At 46.3% G+C, this 23,821-nt stretch overlaps 1 protein-coding gene across 1 annotated transcript; it reads left to right on the top strand.

Annotated features, from left to right (window-relative positions):
* The first annotated feature begins 1,290 nt into the window (after positions 1 to 1,290).
* Positions 1,291 to 20,219, top strand: LACTBL1 (lactamase beta like 1). Its single transcript, XM_082230130.1, has 8 exons — positions 1,291 to 1,409; positions 1,795 to 1,879; positions 10,906 to 11,047; positions 13,334 to 13,443; positions 14,272 to 14,429; positions 15,233 to 15,480; positions 16,126 to 16,231; positions 18,557 to 20,219. The coding sequence occupies exons 2-8, from the start codon at positions 1,859 to 1,861 to the stop codon at positions 19,530 to 19,532; spliced, it is 1,761 nt and encodes a 586-aa protein (XP_082086256.1). The 5' UTR covers positions 1,291 to 1,409; positions 1,795 to 1,858; the 3' UTR covers positions 19,533 to 20,219.
* Positions 20,220 to 23,821: the final 3,602 nt, after the last annotated feature.

Genomic DNA, 23,821 nt, shown 5'->3' with positions numbered 1-23,821 from the left:
TTGTAGTTCAGCATCATCCAGAGGGCCAAAAGTTTCCCACACCTACTCTGTGCTGAGTGGAGGTGGCTTTTCAGGGTTTCAGGCAGTGTGTAGTAGTGTATCTTTTACCAAAAGAACAATATTTTTTTACGTCAGTCAAAAACTGCAAACAAACCCAGGAAAGATAGAAACTTCAGCGGTGCACAACCATGGGACATCCTTGCTATGAAAATAAGTGTGCCCCTATTTTGATCTGTCACTGGGGAACAATTTTTTTTTTCCATTTTCTGTTGCATGAGATTTTTCAACTGTTCTTATATGTTCTTTCAATGCTGATTTCAAATCTGAAAATAATTTCCGTGTATGTGCTACAGTTATCTTTCAATTTCTGACTTTTGCCAGTATGTCATATTTACACTGGGGATAAGTGGACACTGACACATTGATCTACCCTAACCACATGGTAATTATAGTTTTACAAACTTAATTTTTCTTAATTTTTATAGTTGTGTAAACATGACATATCGGCAAAAGTCGGAAATTGAAAGATAACTATAGCATGTACACGTTGAAAAATCTAATGTAACAGAAAATGGAGAGGGGAAAAATGTTCCCCGGGGCACTGTGTATCCCAAGGGAATACATTTTTTTTGCATACCTCCAACAGTACATAGATATATATGTCATTTTCAATGCTATACATGTCATGTTCAATGCTATATGTCACTTACATTTATACTCATATTGTACTACATTGGCAATCCGTTTAATAAAATATTGAATTCTTGCATTGTGAAAAACAAAGATTATGGTGAAAAGTGAAAAACATGAATTGCAAAAAAACCTAGAGTTTACAGAACAAAACCAACTTCAGATATGAAATCAGCATGTCGAAATTAGGGTAGAACAACTGCAGGTGTCAATGCAACAAAAAAATTGTTTCCTAGTGAATCTCAGGGTTCGAGCCCCACGTTGGGCAAAAGATTCCTGTGTTGCAGGGGGTTGGACTAAATGACCCCTGTGGTCTCTTCCGACTCTATGATTCTATGTCACAACACATACAGCCTTTGCAGGGAAGGCTGCCCGGCTGCCCCAAGGCCCAGCACCCTTCCACCTCCTTCCCTTCCTGCCCCGATTAACACATTTCCCTTCTGAAATCTGGAGTGGCCAGCTGCCTGCACAGCTCAGCCAGCAAATGTTTGTGCCAGGGCTTAAAGCACTCCTCCCCGTCTGCCCCCTGAAACCCCAGGCTGCATTTGGGCTTGCTCTGGACCAGATGTTCCACAGCCTGCACATTGCCTTGGCGAGGGGAGTAATCTGTGCCCGACGGGATTACCGTTCTGTCCGGTCTTAACATCTGCAGCAGGACGCAAGCCCCCAAACTCCCAGGCAGCACCGCTTGGACACACAAAGCAGAAGCAGAGAGCCTGGTAAGAACTTTTTTTTTAATGGCATCTCTGCAGTACCGGAGTTGGTGGCCCTTGCGAGGCTCCTTTTTGGGGAGGTAGGGGTGGTTTTGCTTGTTGGATTATTCCAGGCCATTCTCAAATTAAGAAGTCTACCGGAACAGAATTGGGGAGCTGGGCAGTGCCCCTGTTGCCCCAAGTGCCTGGCCAGCACCAAAGCACCCATTTAAGTTTTCTTGGGCTTTCAGAGACATGAAAGTCCAGAGGAAGACATCCTACCTGCAAATATAGGAGGAGGGAAAGGTGATGAAGATTTATCGGAGGCCATATGAACTTTCAGAGCATCTGCTTCCCAGGTCTCCCAATCAACTAAGGAGCCCTATTCTAACTGATTCTACCTCTCTTGCAGCGGCCATCTCCCTGGATTTTTAGAGATATTGGTGGATGCCATGAAGGGAAAACTGTAGCGAGCTATGGAAGGCCTGCAGCTTCGGGTAAGCCTCAATAAGGAGGGGAGTGGAGGGGAGAGGGAGTCTGTAGCTGCCCTCTGGGTGCAGCAACCTGGGCTCTCCGATAAGAAGGCCAGGTCTGCCATCCTCCTCGTTATTTCTCATCTGCATAGGTTAATTTATGTATCTGCAAGTTAACTGCTGCCTGGGGGCAAGTCTGAACAACTGAGGGGGGAAATGATGGAGGAAAACAAAACAACCCCAACAGTCAGGAGGGGAACACAGCCAAGGTGGTTTTTAAAACAAATCATCCCAAGTGCAGTTCTGCAAATTTGGCACTTTGGGGAAGGGCTGTAGCTCAGCGGTAGAACTCCTGCTTCACGGACAGCAGCCCTGTTCAGTCCCCAGCATCTCCAAATTGGGCAGACAGTGTCCCTGCTTTGAAACCCTGGAGAGATGCTGCCAGTCCGAGTTGACAATAGTGAGCTAGATGGACCAGTGATCTGCATTTTAGGCAGCTTCATGTGTTCCATAGATATCCTTCTGGGCATGATAAACAGCACAACTCTTTATTGCGTCATGCCATAGGATGTGTAGTGCAATGTAGGGCAGAAAGCAGAATGAGGGTTTCTTTTCTTTTTTTAATAAAGAACATTATATATTAATATTTTATTAAGAAAAATATCATTTATAAGAAAGAGTGAAAAAGAAGAAAGAAAACGTGAGAATGGAAAAAAGAAACAATACTGTTACATTACCATACATTAATATACAAATATTATTATCCTAATACACATATACTTCAATAACCTAATATATTCTGTATAAACTCATTCCATTGTATTTATCCAAAGACTATAAGCTGTCTATAAGCTGCCCGTTCATATGTTGCAAATTTTGTCACGCCATTGATAGAATCGTACCTCTATTCTTCCAATTCTTTAGTATCAGTCTCTTGGCCACCGTTAGGGAGCGTAGAATCCATTTTCACTGCCCTGTTGTCAATTTCCATGCAATGGGTATATAGCTCAAGAGCATATTGACCTCTGAAAAACCTTACTTTTTCCCATAGTGTCTTATTAATATAGTTCAGCACTGTCTCCCAAAACTTAGTAAGTGTGGGACACAAAATGAGGGTTCAGGCTGCCATTGCATACCCACCTAGAGTAGTCCCCACTGAATGCAATAGGAGTACCTTGAGAACAGGATCCTGCAAGAAGAATTACTGACGAAAGAGGAATGGCAGACAAAATTAATGACTATGCAGAATTAGACAAGATGACAGGAAGGATTTGAAACCTGCGGGATCAGAGATTCTCAGAGGACTGTGTGAATTATCTGAAAAGCAATTGTAATCAACAGATTATGCTAGTAGGATTGCAAAAGGTTTTGTAAGGGGGACTATGTGAAATGTTGCAGAGAAAAGTATGAAGAGAACTATTAGTGAAAGACTATTAAAAGTAATAGCGAAATTAATGAAATGCAGATTAAGTGATAAAGATTGAAAAATCTTCAGATATGGTTGATGGAAGTCCAAAACACTGAATAAGATGATAAAATATGTTGTATGGGTTTTTTTTGGAAATTTCATGTAAAAATTAATAAAAATATATTTTTAAAAAAGAGAGAACAGGATCCTGCTGTTAGCTGGGGCTTCCTCCTTAACCAGATGGAGAGCCAGATGCAAAAGAGGGTAGGATCCTGCACCTTTAGGAACTGTGTAGAGAGGGGGCTGCTGGTTTGCCTGTTTCTACATTATGCATTTTTGTGGTTTTTATATTGCAAACCGCCCTGTGATCCTCGGATGAAGGGCGGTTTGGAAATTTAATAAATAAAATAAAGCTGACACGGATGAGAAACTCATAGACTGGCCCATACCTATGCACATACTAAATAACATGATTTTTTAAAAAATAAAATCAGTGAAGAAGCCTACAGTCTTGCTTTCACCCTGCCTATTATTGGGAATGGTGACGCAGAGGGTCAGCTGCCCATCAATAGGTGGAATCACCTCCTGAGATACTTCGTTTCTTGAGAGGCAGTGTGGTGCAACGGTTAGAGTGGTTAGGATCTGGGAGAGACTGGGGTTCAAATCACCAAGCAGCCGTGAAGCTCACTGGGTGACCTTGGCAAGGTCACTGCCTCTCAGCCTGACCCACCTCAAAGGGTTGTTGTGGGGATTAAATGGGGGAGGGGGAAGAACCAAGCGCAAGGTGGAATGTTAATGTAATCAATAGATATTATCAGAGCCAGTGACAGACAGAGAGTTTTGCGCACACACCCTTCTACAAGGGACAACACTGAGACTTAAGGAGGCCCTGCTAACAGGCAGGGCCAATCCCTGGACTGGTTGCAAATAAGGAGGCAGGCAGGCAGGGCTTAAAGGAGTAGCCTCTGCTGGTCTTCTGGCATTCGGTATTTGTGTTACGGAAATATACGGCGGAGGGGATGTGGGGATGAGCACACCGGCTCCCACTGCGTGTTGCTGCTCTGATCGCCTTCCATCAGTTGTGAAGTGGGGTGCTTGCTGTTCTGGCAGAGGCTCCCCCTCCTGCTGTGTTTTAGAACCCCAGGCTCAGCCCAAGACATTTGACTGCCTGTGGTGCAAAGGACAAGCTTGAAGGGCTGTATCTCATGTGCTTCCCATGCCAAAGGTCCCAGGTTCCATCCCCAACACGCTCAGGTAGGTCTGAGAAAGATTCTGGCTTGAAACCCCAGAGAGCTGCCAATAGTCACTGTACAAAATGCAAACCTTAGATGGACCTGGCTCAGTATAAAGCAGCTTCTTGTGTTCCTGTGATGCTGCCCAGATTTCACATGCAGAATCTGACCACATGGGCAGTTGGATCTTACTTCAACACTGGCAATAGCACAGCATCCTCCGCTGTATTCCAAGGCATCAGGCTATTGTGTGCAGAGCAGGACTTGGGAAGTGTGGTAGGAAGACTGTTGCTACCACCATACCCTCCAACATTTATCCGGTGAGAATAGGGATGTCCTATTCATTCATTCATTCATTCATTCATTCATTTATACCCAACCCCATCTGACTGGGTTGCCCCAGCCACTCTGGGTGGTTTGCAACATGTATATAAAAACATAATAAAACATTAAACATTTAGAAACCTTTCCTATGCAGAGCTGCCTTCAGATGGCTTGGGGGTTGGATAACTTCATACCCTCCAACATTTCTCTGGTGAAAATAGGGACATCCTACCATACCCTCCAATATTTCTCCGATGGAAATAGGGTTGTCTTAAGTAAAAGCGGGACGTTCCAGGATCAAATCAGAAACTGGGACGGCTTTTGTAAATCCGGGACTGTCCCTGGAAAATAGCAACACTTGGAAGGTCTGCAAGACAGGTTCTGCCGCCTAAGGCAGCTGCCTCACTCTGCCTCATGGTAGGGCCGGTTCTGTAGAACTCAGATATTTTCACTTGTGCACCTAAATGGATGTTTTCATTGTTTCCACCGCTGCTTGCAAACAGTGCAGGAAGAGGAAGATTGAGGTTGTCTGATGGACCACTGGCCTAGATGTGCAGGATGACATAGTACTGACTGGCTCCTTGCAAAAAATATATATGCTGGACTATGCAGACCTCATTCTGACCTTCATGTTCTTCAGCAGACTGAGCATCTCTTGGTCAGTACAGATAGACTCTGCCTTAAGAGATCCTGACTGTGCCTCTTGCTTTGTAATTTAAAGCATGTTGATGGGCAGCGAGGATTCAAACCGAAGGAGAAAACAGACCACACAGGAGTGTAATCAGCCCCACAGGGATCTTGTTATAGGAGAGAAGGATGGGGCTACCCATTGGCTGGGGTAATCCCCCGCCCCAGCAGATGCTGAGAGGAGATTGAAGGGGTTTTTTTTATAAATAGCTGAGGTCAGCCCCCCCCCCCCCGCGCATTTTGCCTACATGGCTGAGAAGCATTAGAGAGAATTAATATGCAATCTCTCTGTGAGAGGGAAGCGCAAACTCCCCCTCCCCATTCTGGTAGGATTAATCCCTGCTCCTCGATGAAAGCAGCGGTGCTTCTGGGAAGTCAGAATGGCTGGAAGGGAACCAACAGGAGAATCCAAACTCCAGGCCGGCAGCAGGAGGACATGATGGGGAGGCAGGCCTCATGCTGCCACTACAGAAGGTCGCCGGTTCGAATCCCCACGACGGAGCGAGCTCCCGTTGCTCCGTCCCAGCTCCTGCCAACCTAGCAGTTCAAAAGAACACCAGTGCAAGTAGATAAATAGTTACCGCTGTGGTGAGAAGGTAAATGACATTTCCATGCACTCTGGTTTCTGTCACAATGTCCCGTTGCTCCAGAAGCGGTTTAGTCCTGCTGGACACATGACCCGGAAAGCTGTCTGCGGACAAATGCCAGCTCCCTCGGCCCCAAAGCGAGATGAGCGCCACAACCCCATAGTTACCTTTGTCTGGAATTAACCGTCCAATGGTCCTTTACTTATTTTTACCTTTATAGGCCCATCACTCACGCCAGACTGAGTGAAAGGCGGGCAGAGAGCTAGGCAAATCACTGCACCGGCCATGATAGCACTGGGCCTCCGCTCCTCCCATGCATGGAATCCCCCAATTTTGAACTTCCTCCGGGCTCCTGCTGGCAGCAATCCTGCACTAATGGAGTAATACTGGCCTCACTTCTCAGGCAGAAGCTGGCAGAGACTGACAGTGCAAGGTGCAGACAGACACACCTGCCCCAATCCATAGCCCAGCACAAATGTTTTTATTATTATTATTGCAGCTTAGGGGGATCAAAGGGGACAGCTCCATGGTAGAACATCTGCTTTGCATGAAGAAGGTCCCAAGTTCAATCCCCAGCAGCATCCCCAGGCCTGGAAAAGGCTCCCTTCCCGAAACCTCAAAGAGCTGCTGCCAGTCAGTGTAGGCAATGCTGATCTAGATGGACCAATGATTTCCTATGTTCCCAAAGAAGACCCAGTAGGGTGGCAACCAGTGGAGCACCAGCCTTGGTAGGGATCTCTACATGGCTATGGAACTGCAGCCAGAAGGACTAGCAATGTGCTCTCCTTTCATGATGCCCCATATAAACAGCCTTGGTCATCGAATCGTAGTATTGTAGAGCTAGAAGGGACCGCAAAGGTCATCCAGTCCAACCCCCTGCAATGCAGGAATCTTTTGCTCAATGTGGGACTCGAACCCACAACCCAGAGATTAAGAGTCTCATGCTCAACCGACTGAGCTATCCCAGCTTCCGTAGTTGCCCTTGCTCTTACATATTCAAGATACTGTATATTGATGAAAATGACTTTTTTTTGGGGGGGGATGCATGCCATTAAAGAAAACAGTTCTCAGAAATGTTTGTGGTAGGATTAATGTAAGGGATGTCACCAACTAAATTGGACTCAGAGCAGACCCATTAAAATCGATGAACCAAATTTAGCCATGTCTGTTCAATTCGGTGGGACTAATCGGACTAGCGTTGGATATAATCCTGTGTTTCTGACTAATGCCTGTGAAGCCTTTTAAAATGCAATGAAGCAACTGCAAATTGAGGCACAAATGTGGAAAAACTGGATTTAAGATTGGAAAAATGGGAGAAATCGACACTGACTGGTGGGATGTCCAGCATCAAATGCGGAGCTAAGCAGACATAACCCTGACCTCCCCTCTATCCATTTAGCCAATGTGTGGAGGCAAATGTCTCTGTGGCTGCGGGGTTAATTGAGAAGGGGGACAGGTTTGGCAGAGTGCAAAGCAGAGCAAGCCCAAAGGAATCCTAAAAGGGACATAATGGCAGAAACATTTTCCACCCTGCTGCCATGTTCTGAGACCAAAAAAGAGAGAGTCATTTATGGGGGAGAATCAGTGGATGTCAGAGGAAATAAACACTCCATTCTCACCCTCTAATTCATCCTCAACAAATCCCCATGTTTGTGTTACAGCAGCAAAGTCTTGGTTTGGAAACCCTATATTTTTCCAAGATAGCATGTTGTTTCACCTTGAGTTGCACAACTATGCCATTCACAACAACCCTTTTCTTTTTTAAAAAATTAAAAATAAAGCAACTCTAAGTATTCCCCCATTCCCCCGAGTTTGCTCAGATTGCACCCTGGCTGGTTTTAAAATTGATATCGCTGGTTGTTTCAGTGGCTCCCTTGGTTTCCTTTAACATGCCGGAGTGAAATTACACTGCGGTGAACTCACAAGAGCGAATCTGTTAGGGGCTGGACTTGTTCTTGCTTTCCCGTCTGCAGGAGATTTGAGGGAACTCCCTGTTTTGCATTTACATAGCACAGTGGTGGGGCATCTCCCTTGCCTACAGAAGATCCCAAATCCAAACCCCTTGAGGGCTGGGAGAAACCCTTGCCTGAAAACCTTGGAAAGCTTCTGCCAGTCAGTGTAGACAGCACTGAGCTAGCTGGACCAATGGTTTGACTCGGTATATTGCACTTTCCAATGTTTCTGTATGAGAATGTCTGGGGCCCAGACACTGTTGTGGGATACACAGGGTGAGATGCTGCTGTGCAAAGAGATAGGGTGTGTGTGTGTGTGTGTGTGTGTGTGTGTGTGTGTGTGTACTGGAATGAGGCAGATTGACAGGAGAATCCCGTTCTTTGGGGTCAGTATCTGCCAGGCTGCTGGGATCCCAGAGCACACAAACAGAGCACACAGCAGCTTACGCCCCCTCCCCCAGGGGGTTTAGCCAAGGAAATCTCTGGCTTTCACCCTGTTGGCAGGGCCATGGAGTCCCTGAGGACAGTGGTGAGAGGGGAAGGCCTGCAGCTGGTGTGGTGTGTGGGGGGGGGGAATGCCAAAAGGGGACTGGAGCAAACCCACAACAGCCAGAATCAGCAACGGTGTCCACAGCGCACGGTGGAGAGTCGTCCTCTTATGGGTTGCGGCTCCATAGCGGATGACAGCTTGCCCATTATGGCATTGCCCGGAAGACCTCGAGACTACAGAAGAAAGGAGTGCCTTCTGTTGGGCTTGCAGTAGTCCCAGGTTCTGCTGGTAAGGCTGGGCAAGGGCTGAGGAGGCTGGCACCCAGGGATGGGCAAAGCGGTCGCTTTCAGTTTCTCTATGCTTCTTGCTATTTCTCCAAACTTAAGTTCAGTTCTCCGCATTGCCACATCAATTTTTTATTTTTCTAAAATGTCGCTAATGAAAATTTGCACCATTAGAGTGAGAATTCTATAACATGTACGCAATTTTGCCCCCCCTTTTGTTTTTTGTTTTTGCAAAGTCGTTTTCCTGTATGCTATTTACCAAGTAAGGCGCACTGTACCCCAGCAGATACATTTTTCATGCTCATTACTTAACTGGAGAACTGCATGGCAAAATACAGAGAAATGTGGATGTCAAAGTATGGCTGCATATTTTTTCCATAACATTTGAATTAGGTTGGTACCCAGGTTGTCCACATTTAGTCAGAGTTGAGAGGGCTATTGTGGAAGTTTCCATCACATGGGATACTTTTTATTATTACAAAGGCTTATTTGGGATTTGCAGTGTGTGTGTGTGTGTGTGTGTGTGTGTGTGTGTGTGTGTGTGTGTAGTTGGTATAAATTTGTGTTCTAGATATACCCTCTCTTTCTCACTTTTCCCCATGCTTGTTAACTGCTATTTAGTTGGGGGAGGGATGTGATGATGTTGAAGTGGTCCACCGAAGGGCTTGCAGCAATTCTCTTTTGGGTCTCAACCCAATAGATGAAGAAAATGGTCACGATCTAGGGGTGTCCATTACGTTCTCTGAAGCTGTGATGTTTTGGAAAGGGGGCTGCTGCTTGAAACAGTTTTGGACCAGGATATCTACAAGACCACCTCCCCTAACACAGAATAAACTGATGTTTGAGATCTTCTGAAGAGACCCTGCTGGTTGTTCCGCAACCACTGGGTTGTCCCTTGAAGACAATCAGTGAGGCAGACAGGAATGACATTTAAATACCTCTTTAAAACTTAGTTTCCCCAAAGCTTCCTCAATTCTGACTCCTGCACCTCTGCTTTCTACGCTGCTTGATTTTAATTTTGATATGCATACATTTGCTTTGTTTTTATCTTACTTTCTTTAACTAGGAAATGTTACTGAAAGCTATTGCTTTTTACAAAACTGTTTTTGTATCAAAGGCTTGGAGATTTTTTTTTATTCTGTTAGCTTACCCACATTTCCTCTCATCCTGCTACTTCCCCCCGGGGAGTAAGCAGCAATTTGTGTTTTCTCTGGATTGCTGTTTGCTCCAATTTGGCACTAAAGAATGGATTTTCCCTCGGAAAGGAAGGGAGCAAGGGGAAAACCACTCAGACCCATACTTTCTACACATGGGACGAGCGGAGGTGTGGATGAGCCCTTAATTTAAAGAATAGATGAGAACATAAGAAGCGCGCTGCTGGATCACACCCATGGCCCATCTAGTCTATCTTCCAGTTCTCGCAGTGACCAACCAGATGCCCCCGTGGGAACCCCATAAACAGGACCTCAGTGAATCCACCTGGGATTCCCAGATTCCCAGTTATTCAGAAGCATCACTGCCTCCAACATAGGAGGTCGAACAGAATCAGAGGAGTGTAGGAAACAGTTGGCCATTTCACCATTGGCGGAAAAGGTATCCTTTCATAAGGCCAGTGCTAGCTGATGCCATTGAGATTGGTAGGGTGAAAAGCAGGGAGGCCAACAGTAGGGGGTGCCAGAGCCAAGGGCAGGCAGAGTAAATGAATTCTAGTTTCGCCCCCCTCCTTGTATAGACAAAGAAGGGACCCTGCCCAAGCAAGCAATTTTTAGAGGGAACATATAAAAGGTCAAATGTTGTCCTTACAGGGCACACACACTTCCCAAGAACATAGAAAGCTGTCTTATACTGAGTCAGGTCATTGGTCCATATAGACCAGTATTGTCTACACTGGCTGGCAGTGGCTCTCCAGTTTCTCAGGCCAGGGCCAGGAAATGTGGCAGGCACCTTCTGCTCTGTTGCTGAGCTACAACCCTTTTCCCAGTGTCCTTCTTAAAATGTAGTTCTCCATGCTGCGTGTAGCGCTCCTTGGTTTCAGCTAAGATTCTTAAAACCTTGCTAAATATCTCCTGAACATTGCTCCCAGCAGGCCTCTGGCGGCCACAGCCTCTTCCGGCTCTCTGCTATGGAAGTGAAGTTGATCCATGTGGCTCTGGTCGTCTTCTTCCTTCTCTCGGTTGCCATGACCAGCTGCTTCCTCTGGCAGTATAGCCTTCCCAAAGTGGAGCCCAGTAAGTATTGAACCAGGTGCCCATCTGAAGGAGCCCATTCTGGCCAAAGAGTTTCATGGCACTTCTCACCAGAAGGGTGTGTAGGGGAGCAGAGTAGCAGCGCAGAACCGTTTACAAGTTTTCTTTATAACACACCCACCCACCCCCACACACACACCATGTTCACACTTCCACCAGGGAACTAGGGATTTTTAAAGGAATTTAGTCTTTGCAAATTCTCATATCAGCTGACCTGATCTGCAGACTCTCCAAGTGTCCCTGTTTTCCAGGGACAGTCCCAGATTTATGGAAGCCATCCCAGTTTCTAATTTGATCTCAGGATGCCATGCTTTTCCTTTTTGCATTGGAGAAATGTTGGAGGGCATGGTGGGACATCCGTATTTGAGAAATGTTGGGGGGGGGGATCTGGAGTGATGCTGCATCCTGAGTTGAGGAGATAAGTAACTATGCAACTTTTAGAAGACATCTGAAAGCAGCCCAGTGTAGGGAAGTATTTTAATGTTGAATGTTTTATTATGTTTTTTGTGTGTGTATGTCGGAAGCCACCCAAAGTGGATGGGGCAACTCTGCAAGATGGATGCGGTTTAAATAATAAAATTGTTGTTGAATAGGATGTCCCTATTTTCATCAGAAAAATGTTGGAGCGTGTGGATCTGTACTTCCTGGACTAGTGTGCAGATCAGATTCCATGCTTCTCTAGTGTCCTGATACAATCCTTGGCTCAAAATGCACACAAGACACAGTCATACCTCAGGTTACAGACGCTTCAGGTTGCGTTTTTTTCGAGTTACGGACCCGCCAAAACCCGGAAGTACCGGAATGGGTTACTTCTGGGTTTTGGCTGTCGTGCATGTGCAGAAGCACCGAATCACAACCCGCACATGCACAGATGTGCCGCTGCGGGTTGCAAATGTGCATCCTGCATGGATCACGTTCACAACCTGAGCGTCCACTGTATGTATATTTTTTATGATAAAATGAGAAAAAAGTGCCTAGAGAGAAACTATTTTTTTAACGCATATTTTTATGCAAAACCCATTTGACCACTTTTGATCTGCGGAACTGCCAGAGGCAGTTGGTAAACTGAAAATGGAAGGAATGCTTTTTCAGTCAGGTTCTGCTGCTGCTCCCATCTGGGTGGGTGGGTGGGTGGGTGGGTGTGCGCACACCTGCTTGGCCACTGTGAGAACTGGATGTTGAATTAGATGAGCCTTTGGCTCTGTTCTTTTCTCATACACTTATAGAAATGCATTGCAAATGTTTCCTTGTCGCTTTATTTGAACTGCTCCACTGCTGATTAACCATTGAGGAAAATGTTTATTATGTCTCTGCCTATTGTCTCAAACCTTGCCATGAAACACTATCTTAGCCATAATACCAATGCCCCAGATTCCGTTAATTGGGGAAGTGATCTTTCCCCAATACAATGAAGCAGACAGCCTTGCCGCTGTCAATAGATTAGTAATTCTACATCTGCTTTCTCAACGTGCCCCTTTCCATCCCAGCTATATTAGCTGCTGGTAAAAGAGGTTTTCAGAACGCAGCTGGTGTTCTGAGCTCAATGGAGGGGCTGTGAAGGAGGCAGAGGGAAGGGAGACAAAAGCTGGGTGGAGGGGAGAGTGTCCTTGTTTGGCTTGTAAGCTGCCTTCCCTGGCTTTGCAGCACCCCTAACAACTCAGCATAATTACTCTTGCAAATAAGCAGGTTTTTATTTTTATATACACAGGCAGCTTAAGCTCCCAACAACCTCTCACTCAGTAACAGCCAAGACAGAAGAGAGTGGTGTCAATTTAAAAGGGTGAGGGAATCATAGAATCATAGAGTTTGAAGGGATTCCCCCAAAGGTCATCTAGTCCAACCCCCTTTGATGCAGGAATAATCGCCAAAGATCCAAAAGTTGGGGCCTATATGCATCAGCTTCCAGGTTTTCCATGTTGTTTTCTCCTTGGAAGCTCCATTGGCCAGTTTGATAGGAAGACAGTAGAAAGGAGGATGGCCAATCCAGATTTTATTGATTTGGAACGTTTGTTCCTTCCTTTATTACTGCATTTATGTCACACCTTTCAAGGTGTCTCCATTTAATCCTGTGAGGTCAGTCAGGCTGAGAGACAGTGCCCGGCTCAAGGTCAACCAGTGACCCTCATGGCTGAGTGGAAATTCGAACCCTGGTCTTCCAGGTCCTAGTTTGATACTCGAACCACTATACCACACTGCCTCTCAAATTCCCTAAGCACCCCTACCTGAACCATGGCATTCCCACCACTCTGTCTCTGTTTCTGTTCATAGCCCCATCAGTGATGGAGGTCAGGCCAGAAGCAGTACAGATGTGTCCCCGTTACCCAGACCCCGTGCCTTTGGACCACCCAATCCCAATACTGAAGGATGCCCTCGAAAAGGTATGTTGTGGTGAGACTTATGGAGGGTAGAGGCTTAGCTTTTGTTCATTTCAGCAAAGTCTATCCAGGCATGTAATTTTTATCATGCAACTTATTTTATGAAGTGTAATGGTTTTAAGAGAGCTGGTTTTATTTGTATTTGCTGCGTTAACTTCCTCTTGTTTTTATTGGCCTTTCTTAATGGATTTTCCTTTTTTAGGTTTCCCTTTGTAAACTACTTAGGGGGATCTTTCATTGAGTTAAGGGGTATACACATTGGGTTAAAGAAAGAAAGTTCAGAGCGAGTGGGGGAAGCCCTGCCATCCTCTGAGCTGGCTTCGTGATATCAACCAGTATCACAACTCCATCGCTGGCCATTCAGAGTTTGAGTAGAAAGCCTCGCTTTCGTTTTAGCATTGTGGTTTTGTCTGATTGGCTACGTTTTGGGGCTGTTCAGAGTGTAGGCAGGAAGTACTGACTGGCCCGGGCTTAGCTCTCGGGCATCATCACCCAAACAGAACAGGCTGACGTTATCACAATCTTTGTGTGATCTCTTATCATGCAGAGAGTTGGGCAGAGGGAATGGCACCCAGCAGAAAGCAGAAGCAATAAAGGAACAGCAGTGGAAAAGGAACAGTTCAGGTTTTCTCAGGGAGCGTTTCTCATGGAGGTGAAAATTCATTGCAGCCTTAGTGATTATCTAGCATTTATAGATGGGTAATCCAAAGATATCCCACCATAAGAAGCAAAGAAATATATGAGAGAGAGAGAAATGATGATTGATGGTGATGGTGATGGTGACGAAGGCCTCTGATTCTCCATTCTTTACCCTTCTCAAATCTCCTGCAGGTAGACACGCTTCTCCGTCACAAAATCCGGAGCCCTGGCCTGCCAGCTCTGTCAGCCATCGTCATCTACAACGACACAGTACTATGGACAGGAAACTTTGGGAAACGCAATGGCTCCGACCCTTTCTCTGGCATCCCCAACGAATACACCATTTACAGGTGAGCCTGCTGCTCACTCTAGCTGGACAGGTGAGGCGAACGGCCTGAGTCTCTTGTCTCAATGGCCTGCACATTTCTGTGTGCAGTGTCTTCTCTGAGAAAGACCCCTGCCTGCAACCCAAGAAACCCACTACCGGTCCATGTAGTCATTTCTGAACTACACCTAAGCTCCAGTCTACGTTCTTGGACTATGTGCTTCAATGACATTTGTGAAGAAGAGGTTCCATTTCGAGCATGGGGAGGAGGTGTGAGGGAAATCCTTTGTTGTGGAATGTTTCCAAGAAAAGGAAGCTTTCCATGGGAAGTCCTTTGGTAGCCAACACAGCCTAGGGTAGCCTACATATCTATTATTGAACTACAATTCCCATCATACCTGACTATTGCCTGTGGGATGTAGCTCAGTGGTTTAGCATGTGCTTTGCATGCAGAAGGTCTCAGATTCAATTCCTATCATCTCTAAGTAGGCCTTGGAAAGATTCCCTGTCTGAAGCCCTGAAGAGCCTCTACCAGTTGGTATAGACCAATGTTTCCCAAACTTGGATATCCAGCTGTTTTGGACTACAATTCCCATCATCCCAGGAATGAAGGGATTTGTAGTCCAAAAACAGCTGGAGACCCAAGTTTGGGAAACACTGGCACAGGCAGTGTTGAACTAGGTGGACCAAAGATCTGACTTAGTAGAAGCTAGCTTCCTATGTTCCGGCCTGGGTCTGATTAGACCTGAAATCCAACCATGTCTGGAGGGTGTCCTGTTTGCTTCCCCTGCTCCAGCTGATTATGTATGGTTTGTTTGTGCCTGGTAGGATTGCAAGCGTCTCCAAGATCTTCCCCACCATCATGCTGTACAAGCTGTGGGAGGAAGGGAAGGTGACATCACTTGACGACCCTTTAGAACGTTATGCCCAGAGCTTCACCATTAAGAACCCCCTAGGGCGGCTCAAAGAGTCGGAGCAGAGATACTCAGCGGATGGACTGATCTTCCTGGAGAAGGGATCGCTGCCCCTCAAGCCGTCTCCAGTGACTTTGCGCAGAATGGCCAGTCAGCTCTCAGGTGAGGGATTGCACGTGTGGAGAGAACCTGTCAGACATTGTTTAATCAGCGATCCAAGCATGGCACTGAGGCGTTTGAGATGGAACCACACCATGACCTCATTAGATGCCTATAAGTTTGTCTTTCTCCAGAAGTCTCATTGGGAGAAGGATCCTACTTTTGTGAAGACTTGATTCCTGAAGAGTTCTTGTCTGCAGCCAGACACCTCTCTGGATGGAATGGGTTTTCTGTCAGTCTCATAAAAGGCCCCATCTCTCCCATGTGCTCAGGACTTGTTCAGCCTCACTTTCAGCAGCCAATCTCTCCCGTGGTGCAGATGCCCAATCCCAAATAGTCTCATGCAAGGATCCTCGCTCCTCATCCTCAAACTGAGCCTGATCCAAAGCTTGGTGCTATTCCAGGGCCTCCGAGTCACCCTCTGATGAGGAATCCTCAGGCTGAGACATGAGAGCTGTTGGACTAAAACTCCCATCACCCCTTCCTATAGTTTGTATCTACTGGCTCTGGTTTTCCAAGCCTGAAATCCACTCCCCCTTGCTCTAAACCACCTAGATCTGACAAGTGAGAACCTATCGCACACCTCTTTCCCAACTGACATCAGTGGATAGTATGGGTGACTTCTCTTTCATGTCTCGGGTACTGCAGGTTTGCCCCGACGGCTGCGCTCAACCACTTTGTTGTGGAAAGGGACAACCCAAGAAGCATTGGCACTGTTGAAAGATGATGTCCTGGTGGCTGACCCAGGAACCAGGTGAGAATGCCCTAGGACTTTGCACCATGTTTGGCCAAACTGAACCAAATTGGGCTGATTTGTGCCCTGTGAAGCAGATACAAACCACTACAGAGCCGAATGGATTGTTACAATTGGTGCTGATTTGTAGCTCAAGCCAGATAGACTGTTTCCAAACTGTTGCAGTCACTAATTGCAACACCATATAAGGAGAACACAGGGGGGAGGGAAGAAGGGGATCTATGGGAAAGCTGGAATGATCGTAGCCTACCCAGCACTCTCCAATCACATTTCCGGCGAGGGTATGCAGTCCTCCAAGCCTATTTATCTGGTCCCTGAGGGGTTCCATGCCCCCTCCTTGGGTCACACCCCTCTCCAGCCCTCCTTGAGTGCATTTGGCTGACTGGAATGTACCCTTGAACTGTGACAACATCTCTTGTTCACCTGGATGGTGGAAGGAGAGATGTGTGTAGGTGTAGAAATTGCTAACCTTTGTTTGGTTGCAATGTAGGCTACTGTATAAAGGTAAGTGTCACATTGATTGCCCTACTCACTTTTGCCTCTGGCCCAGCTCACCACTGGCCTGAGGATCCCAGATGGTTGCACACAAAGGAATGCAGCCATTGAAAAATCTCCCCACACCTGTTTTAAGGCTTCAAACAGTGAGACAATGATCTTACTTCACCTGGATTCATACAAGTGTAAAACAAAACCTAGTTTCTCACTGTGATAGCTTTCTAGTTTACTAGTCCGGTTGAAGGGCTGAAATGGATTAGCCTGCAACCAAGGTTTTGTGTATTGCTGGATAGGCTCAAGGAGCTGATCCATGATAAACACCGCAGTTCTGGCTTTGACACCAAACGGTGATGTACGTGCTTCAGCTGTGAGAAATCGTCAAAGCAGCTTAGCTGATCCCTTTCCTCTCCTGTCCTCTCCTAAGATACTTTTTGTAAGTGTTTAATCTCACAATGGATCTGGCTGCAATTCAGACCCCTTCAGCAGTATCCATTCGGTAGGCAGCTATGAGAGTGTGGGGAGGATGGAATGAAAAGCATTTCCCTGCCATGTTGTCCTTCTGATGTGTATCTATCTACATCTTTTGGGGAAGTGGTGTAGCTTAGTAGAACTCCCATTTTTCACACAGAAGGTTCTATCCATGTTGATCTCCAAGTAGACTCCTGGTCTGAAATCCTGGAGAGCTGCTGCCAGTCAGTGTAGGCATACTGAGTGAGATGAACCAAGGGTCTGACAGCTTCCAATGTGATTGTGCATACCATTGTATTGATATTCTTTTGAGTGAGATTTTTGGAAGCATACAGAGATCGTGGAGTGTTGCTCGTTTTGGCAACTTTTCATTCACCCTCAAATTCCAGTTCATTCAATGATAGAACTGTAGAGTTGGAAAGGATCTGAGGGTCATCTAGTCCAACCCCCTGCAATGCAGGAATCTCAACGCAAACTTCATTATGTGCAAAACACGAAAATCATATAATTTATAGCATAAAATGAGTAAACATGCGTAGAGTTATCTGCAGTGATAGTCCTACTCAGAAAAGACCCGTGGAAATTAAATGGCATGACTGACCCAAACGGAAACAGAATCTTTGCAACAGTGCAGATCCCATTATTTATTTTGTCCCTTCCAGCCAATATGTAAGCTAAATATGACTTAGAAAGCTCTTCCTGGGTCTTTTAGTAAGACAGCACCAAATCCCAGTACGTTTCCGAGCACAATTCAAAGTGCTGGTGTTGACCTTTAAAGCCCTAAACGGCTTCGGCCCAGTATACCTGAAGGAGCGTCTCCACCCCCATCGTTCTGCCCGGACACTGAGGTCCAGCGCCGAGGGCCTTCTGGCGGTTCCCTCATTATGAGAAGCGAAGCTACAGGGAACCAGGCAGAGGGCCTTTTCGGTGGTGGCGCCCGCCCTGTGGAATGCCCTCCCATTGGATGTCAAGGTGATGGACAACTACCTGATATTCAGAAGACATCTTAAGGCGGCCCTATTCAGGGAAGCTTTTAATGTATGATATTTTAGTGTTTTTTGGTTTCTGTGGAAGCCGCCCAGAGTGGCTGGGGAAACCCAGCCAGATGGGCAGGGTACAAATAATAAATTATTATTATTATTATTATTATTATTATTGTTATTATCCATTTTGCCCATCTCTGTAAAATTTGCATTAATAGAATAAGAAGATGCATTAGCACCATGCTAGGTTCCAGTTGACATTCTTTATCCATGTCTCTGTGATGCAGATGGGATGACTGCATCAAGTCTTTCAGGTCAAGCTCAGTGGGCACCCTGGAAAAATGTTTGCTCCTTTCTATCTCTCTTTCTCTCTTCTCAGATGTCATTATAGCAACTTGGCTTTCTCGTTAATGGCCCACGTCCTAGCTGAACACGCTGCAGAAGGCGAGTACCAGCGCTGGGTTGCTGAGAACATCCTTGACCGCTTGGGGATGGAGGACACAGGCTTTGACATCACGCCTCCCATCCGCTCTCAGATGGCTGTGGGTTTCTACAGCAGCGGGCAGACAGCACCCCTCTATGACCTGGGCTGGTACAGACCTTCTGGGCAGATGTACTCCACAGCTGCTGACCTGGCCAAACTAGCCATGGTCTTCCTGGGCACGTACCACCGGCGTCTCCTGGAGCCTGACACCGTGAAGACCATGCTGACGCCCCTCTTCAAGTGCTCCAGCGAATACTTTGCCAACAAGACCGGCACGCCCTGGGAGATCAACGAGCAACTGGGCTATGACATCATTAGGAAGGATGGTGACCTGGACGGCTATTCAGCCACCTTCTCCCTGGTCCCCAAGCTCCGCCTGAGTTTCATTGTGCTGATGGCTGGTCCCCGCCCTCGAGGAGACGTCGTAGCTCAGACCTACGAGTACCTGATCCCCGCCATGGAGTCCGCCTTCCGCGAGGCAGAGAAGAGCCTCAACCCGCCTCCGAGCCCTACTCCTTACGTTGGCTACTACACCTATTCCAACCTGACTTTCTATGAGATTAAGGTTGGGGGCGGCGGAGTGCTGGTCATGCAGCAGTTTGGGCCACACATCGAGGAGTTGATCCCGGAGAATTATCGGACCATCAAGCTGCATCACCTTGAGGACCGCGTCTTCCAGGTGGTGTTTGATAAGGAATTCCCATGCACCCTGCACTTAGGCTCCGCCTCCGTGTCCCTGGAGACCCAGGATGGGCAGCTCTTCAATTTCTACCCTTTTGATCGCAAGGGCTTGTCCCCTGGCTTCGATGCTCCGGGTCTGAACACGTACAATGTCGTGCGCATCCAGCGCAAGCCAGTATTCTACAGTTAACTGCTAGCAGAAGGGGTGAGGGAGATATTTTCTACTCTGAGCTCCCTGTATCAACTTCCCCCAAGTCTGCCATCCAAAAACCAGGTTGCAGAAAAGAACGAGCAAGATGGCAAGGAACCGAGAACATCCACCTCCGCCAATGGCTTAGCTTTCCTCTTCCCTCCTCTTCCCTCCCCGATACCCAACACAAACTCCACGGCTGTCCACTTGGACATGCCCCAGTCACCTTATAGGTCACTGAGACACGAAAAGTTTGGGAGGCAGTTCCCCGCCCCCTGCAAAAGCAACACAGCTTCTGGGATCACGTTCTTGGGACACCTTCAAGTTCTCACCATGCCTAGGTTCTGATCTAGGGGCAATCTCAAATCTTGGAGGAAAAGAGGGAGAAAGAGAGGGGGGAAATGCCTGGGCCCTTCAAAAAGACCAGGCGTAGGGAAATCCTGTGCAGCCTGGGGTCTGCATTCCCTTCGTGAACTCCTTCCTGGGGCCATGTGCCTGGGTGGGCGGGGCCAGAGGCAAAAGCAGGAGGATCAATGAATGTGAGTGTTACATTTGTACAATAGACTAGCTGATAGACACATTCACATATCCCTTTCCATCTTCCATCCAGGCAAGCAAGAGCCATTTGAGTTCAAGGACACAGTACAGCCAGGCGAAAACACTAAAGCAGCAGTTCTCAACCTGTGGGTCCCCAAATGTTGTTGGACTACAACTCCCATCATCCCTGAGCTCTGGCCTTGCTAGCTAGGGATGATGGGAGTTGTAGTCCAACAACATCTGGGGAGCCACAGGTTGAGAACCGCTGCACTAAAGGAATGCAAGGAAGCATTGGCATGGATGTGGCCTGGGAAGATGGGGGTGTGGCTGGGGAGGGTCAGCAGAGCCAGACAGAGAAACCTGGGAGTTTGCACTGAGCTCTTGGACCTGAGGTTGCCAATCCCTAATTGAAGCCCAGCCAGCCAGCAGTACGTTGAGCCCCTTGGCATCTCCATGGACTAGGGGAGTTTCGTGTGGACCTAATAATAATAACAACAGCGCAGGGTCAGCTGAGAGATGGAGCAGAAGGTCATGGAATTGCTTCATAGCTTTGTACAAAACCTTGTAAATGGAACACAGTGGAACCACCATCTTCCCGGACAGTCTCTGGATGCAGGATCTACCCCTAGTGTTGTGTTTCTGTAGATGAATGGTTGTGTGCTTTTTTTTTAATACGGTGTGAGTCTTGTTCGGATGTATTCACACCAGGGTGGTATCAAGAGATGGGTATGCATGGGATGGGAGAAATTGGGTGTGATTTGGGTCACCTAATGCACACCTTCCAAAATGGTGTGTTAACTGAAACACAGTCGTCCTTTGAAATCTGCGCTTCTTCAGATTTTGTGATGCCAAATAATGCGTGCAAAAAAACCCCCATCTGTTGGGGGTAAGCGGGCCCCCAAAATGCATATATTCGTGAAAATAGAATATATAAATAATTGCATCAGGCAACGTTTTGTACAGAGAGGGAAAAATTTGTGCTGAAATGCTGGTGGATTTACATGAGGACTTTTAATAAAATAAAAGCAGCAAACTGATTTGAAAGTCCAACAGGAAAAATGGAGAGAAACCAAAATCAACAGATTGCATGTTTCAGTTTGAAGAAGGATGTTTGCAGGCAGAGTGAGGGAATGGGGCTGTTCATGGCTTTGGTCCCGTAAATGTATTGCGCAGGAATATAAAACTCCTTGTATAATATACCCTTCCAATAAAACACTTTGGTCTGAATGGATTGCTAAGTGTTGGGTTGACAATCTTTCTGCACTCATTAAAAAAAAAAAAAAGAATTCTTATCTCTTGGCTGGCTGATGGCAATAGCGTGCGGGTGTTGTATCTTCTAAGACGTCTATAGCCCCGCCAGGTTGCTCAAGGAAACAAGGGTCAAGGATAGTGACATTTCTGGATTGCATAATTCATGGTTTCAAAATGCAAATCTCAGCAATTCACTGCACTCAAGCGCAAAGCGAGCCCATGGCACCCAAGAATTCAGACCTGATAGAAGCCAGAGGAGAATTCAAGCTGGCTTCTGTGCTTTGCTTGCTGTTACTCCACCAGTGAAGGTGGAACAAAGGGAATATTCTTTCCCTGCTGTCTTCCTCTCTCCACCCTCCTCCATCTAGGGGCTAACACACTGCTATGGCTGCCATCCAGGCCCCAGTGGCTATGGGAAATGCAGTTTCCCCAGTGCTACTAGCATCTGCTTGCTGGTCCAGGAACCTGCCTCTCAGGCAGAATGCAGAATGCAGAAATTGTGATGCAGTTTGGTTTCAAGGAAATGTGATAAAAAATGCACGTTTTATGGAAATTATGGGTTGCATACAATGCTATAACCCTATGAAGCACCAGTGTCAGATTTATGTACAGACTGAGCAGGTTACAGTCAAGGTTCTCATAATCTAGAGGACCTCGGCATCTTGCAAATAATATAAAATAAAAATAAACACAGGCAGATTTTACCATCTAAGACCAGTTGGTTAGTAACACACGTCTATGACTGTATAACAGTTACACAAGTGCGTACTTCCTGTTTAAGTGAGAAAGTTATCAGCTTTCAACATAATAACTACCCAAGCACTGCACAGACAGAGCCTTTGGATACAATTTGTATTGTCGGGAGGATAACTACTGCTGAGTCATTGTTGACTCTGCAATTCAATGGACAATGTTTTCAGGCAATTTCCACAGGGACGTATTGGCTAGTGCCTGTGCGGTCATTTGAGAAAGAAACAAAATTAACTTGAAGGCTTTTATAACTTTCTGCCATGTTAGCTGCATGAATTTTGACTATTTCACTTCATCCAGTGATTGCCATTGTTTGGATTTGGCTGCTTTGAGCGTATCCTCCAGTCTGACTAGACAATCAACCAATAGTCTGAGTAAAGATGTCAGATAATTCTGCTGAAAATGGGGAGCAAAGCAGAAATCGCTTCAGTTCGTGTGTTTGTGACCACGAATGGAAATCAGTCAAGTGAATAGGATTGGTATTTGTTCAGATTTTTGTGGGTTTTTTTAAGTCTGCAAATGATGCTTAATTCATTATTTTCCCTCACTATTGTTTTGATAGTTCCTTTACATTGAATGGAATATAAGTTATGTACGGTAAGTCACACGAGAAACTTAAGCTAAATAGCACCCTGTGAGCCAAATCACATAGTACAGTGGTACCTCTGGTTAAGAACTTAATATGTTCTGGAGGTCCGTTCTTAACCTGAAACTGTTCTTAACCTGAGGTACCACTTTAGCTAATGGGGCCTCCCACTGCCGCCACACCGCAGCGCGATTTCTGTTCTCATCCTGAAGCAAAGTTCTTAACCTGAGGTACTATTTCTGGGTTAGCGGAGTCTGTAACCTGAAGCATCTGTAACCTGAAGCATCTGTAACCCGAGGTACCACTGTATTTGGCAGAATCTGGACTGTAGCAGAACAGAAACAGCACTGAATATGACAAATACAGGTTACAATTGAAACAGCTGCCTTCTCACATCTCCATATAAGACAGTTTCCTTTGTTTATTAGGAGATCCTTAGCTTAGTGAGAGAGCATCTGCTTTGCATGAAAAAGGTCCCCAGTCCAATCCCGGGCATCTCCAATAGGGCTGCCTAGAACCCTGGATTCTCACTGCCAATCTGTGTAGGCAATACTGAGAAAGCAGCTTCTTGGGTTCTGTGGCTGGAGCGAAACATTGCTTCTGCCTTCTGCTTCCTGCAGGGAGTGGGGGTAGAGCTTTGCCTTGGCTGACCCAGCAGGCTCCCAGCTTGCTCCCCGCATGCACTGCCTCGAAACAGGAGCAAGGCTACGGATCATTTGGCTCAAGCTGCTGCAGTGACCTGAATCTCAGCATTTCATCTCTTTTGGATCTAGCAAATGAAAATCGTAGTTAGAGGCCAAATCCTGCGGTCTGGGCATGTCAGCTGCGGAGCTTTGGGGGAGATTATGTGCTGAGTGATAATATGATGGGAATGCAATTTCCAATTGCTGGATTTAAAAAAAGAGAGAGAGAAAGGGTGGGAGGTGGGCGCGCCCTGGTTATGAATTTGCACCCAGCAAGGATTACATACTGATCTGTGCAATAACGCCTGCAAAAGAAAAAAAGAAAAGCTTTGCGATGGAATCACCCAAAATTTGTAATGATAAAAACCTGTAAATTTCAATCAAATCCGCGCACGGTAAGAGCCACGTCGTTTAAAACTGGCCTCCATTAGACAAGACATTGGAGACGTTTCTAGAAAAAAGAAAATTGTTAATGTCAGACA

Source organism: Podarcis vaucheri (genome assembly GCF_965113315.1).
Source record: "Podarcis vaucheri genome assembly, chromosome: 7".
NCBI classification, from domain to species: domain Eukaryota; kingdom Metazoa; phylum Chordata; class Lepidosauria; order Squamata; family Lacertidae; genus Podarcis; species Podarcis vaucheri.
Note: the sequence above shows the minus strand (reverse complement) of the source record. Positions and strands in the feature narration are given on the sequence as shown.

What these genes read in the sequence shown, in the direction of transcription:
- LACTBL1 (XM_082230130.1), top strand. Translation starts at nt 1,859, where the DNA reads ATGGAAGGCCTGCAGCTTCGG. An exon ending in TGAAGGATGCCCTCGAAAAG is followed by an intron (nt 13,444 to 14,271) that starts GTATGTTGTGGT and finishes AATCTCCTGCAG; the next exon opens with GTAGACACGCTTCTCCGTCA. An exon ending in AACGAATACACCATTTACAG is followed by an intron (nt 14,430 to 15,232) that starts GTGAGCCTGCTG and finishes TGTGCCTGGTAG; the next exon opens with GATTGCAAGCGTCTCCAAGA.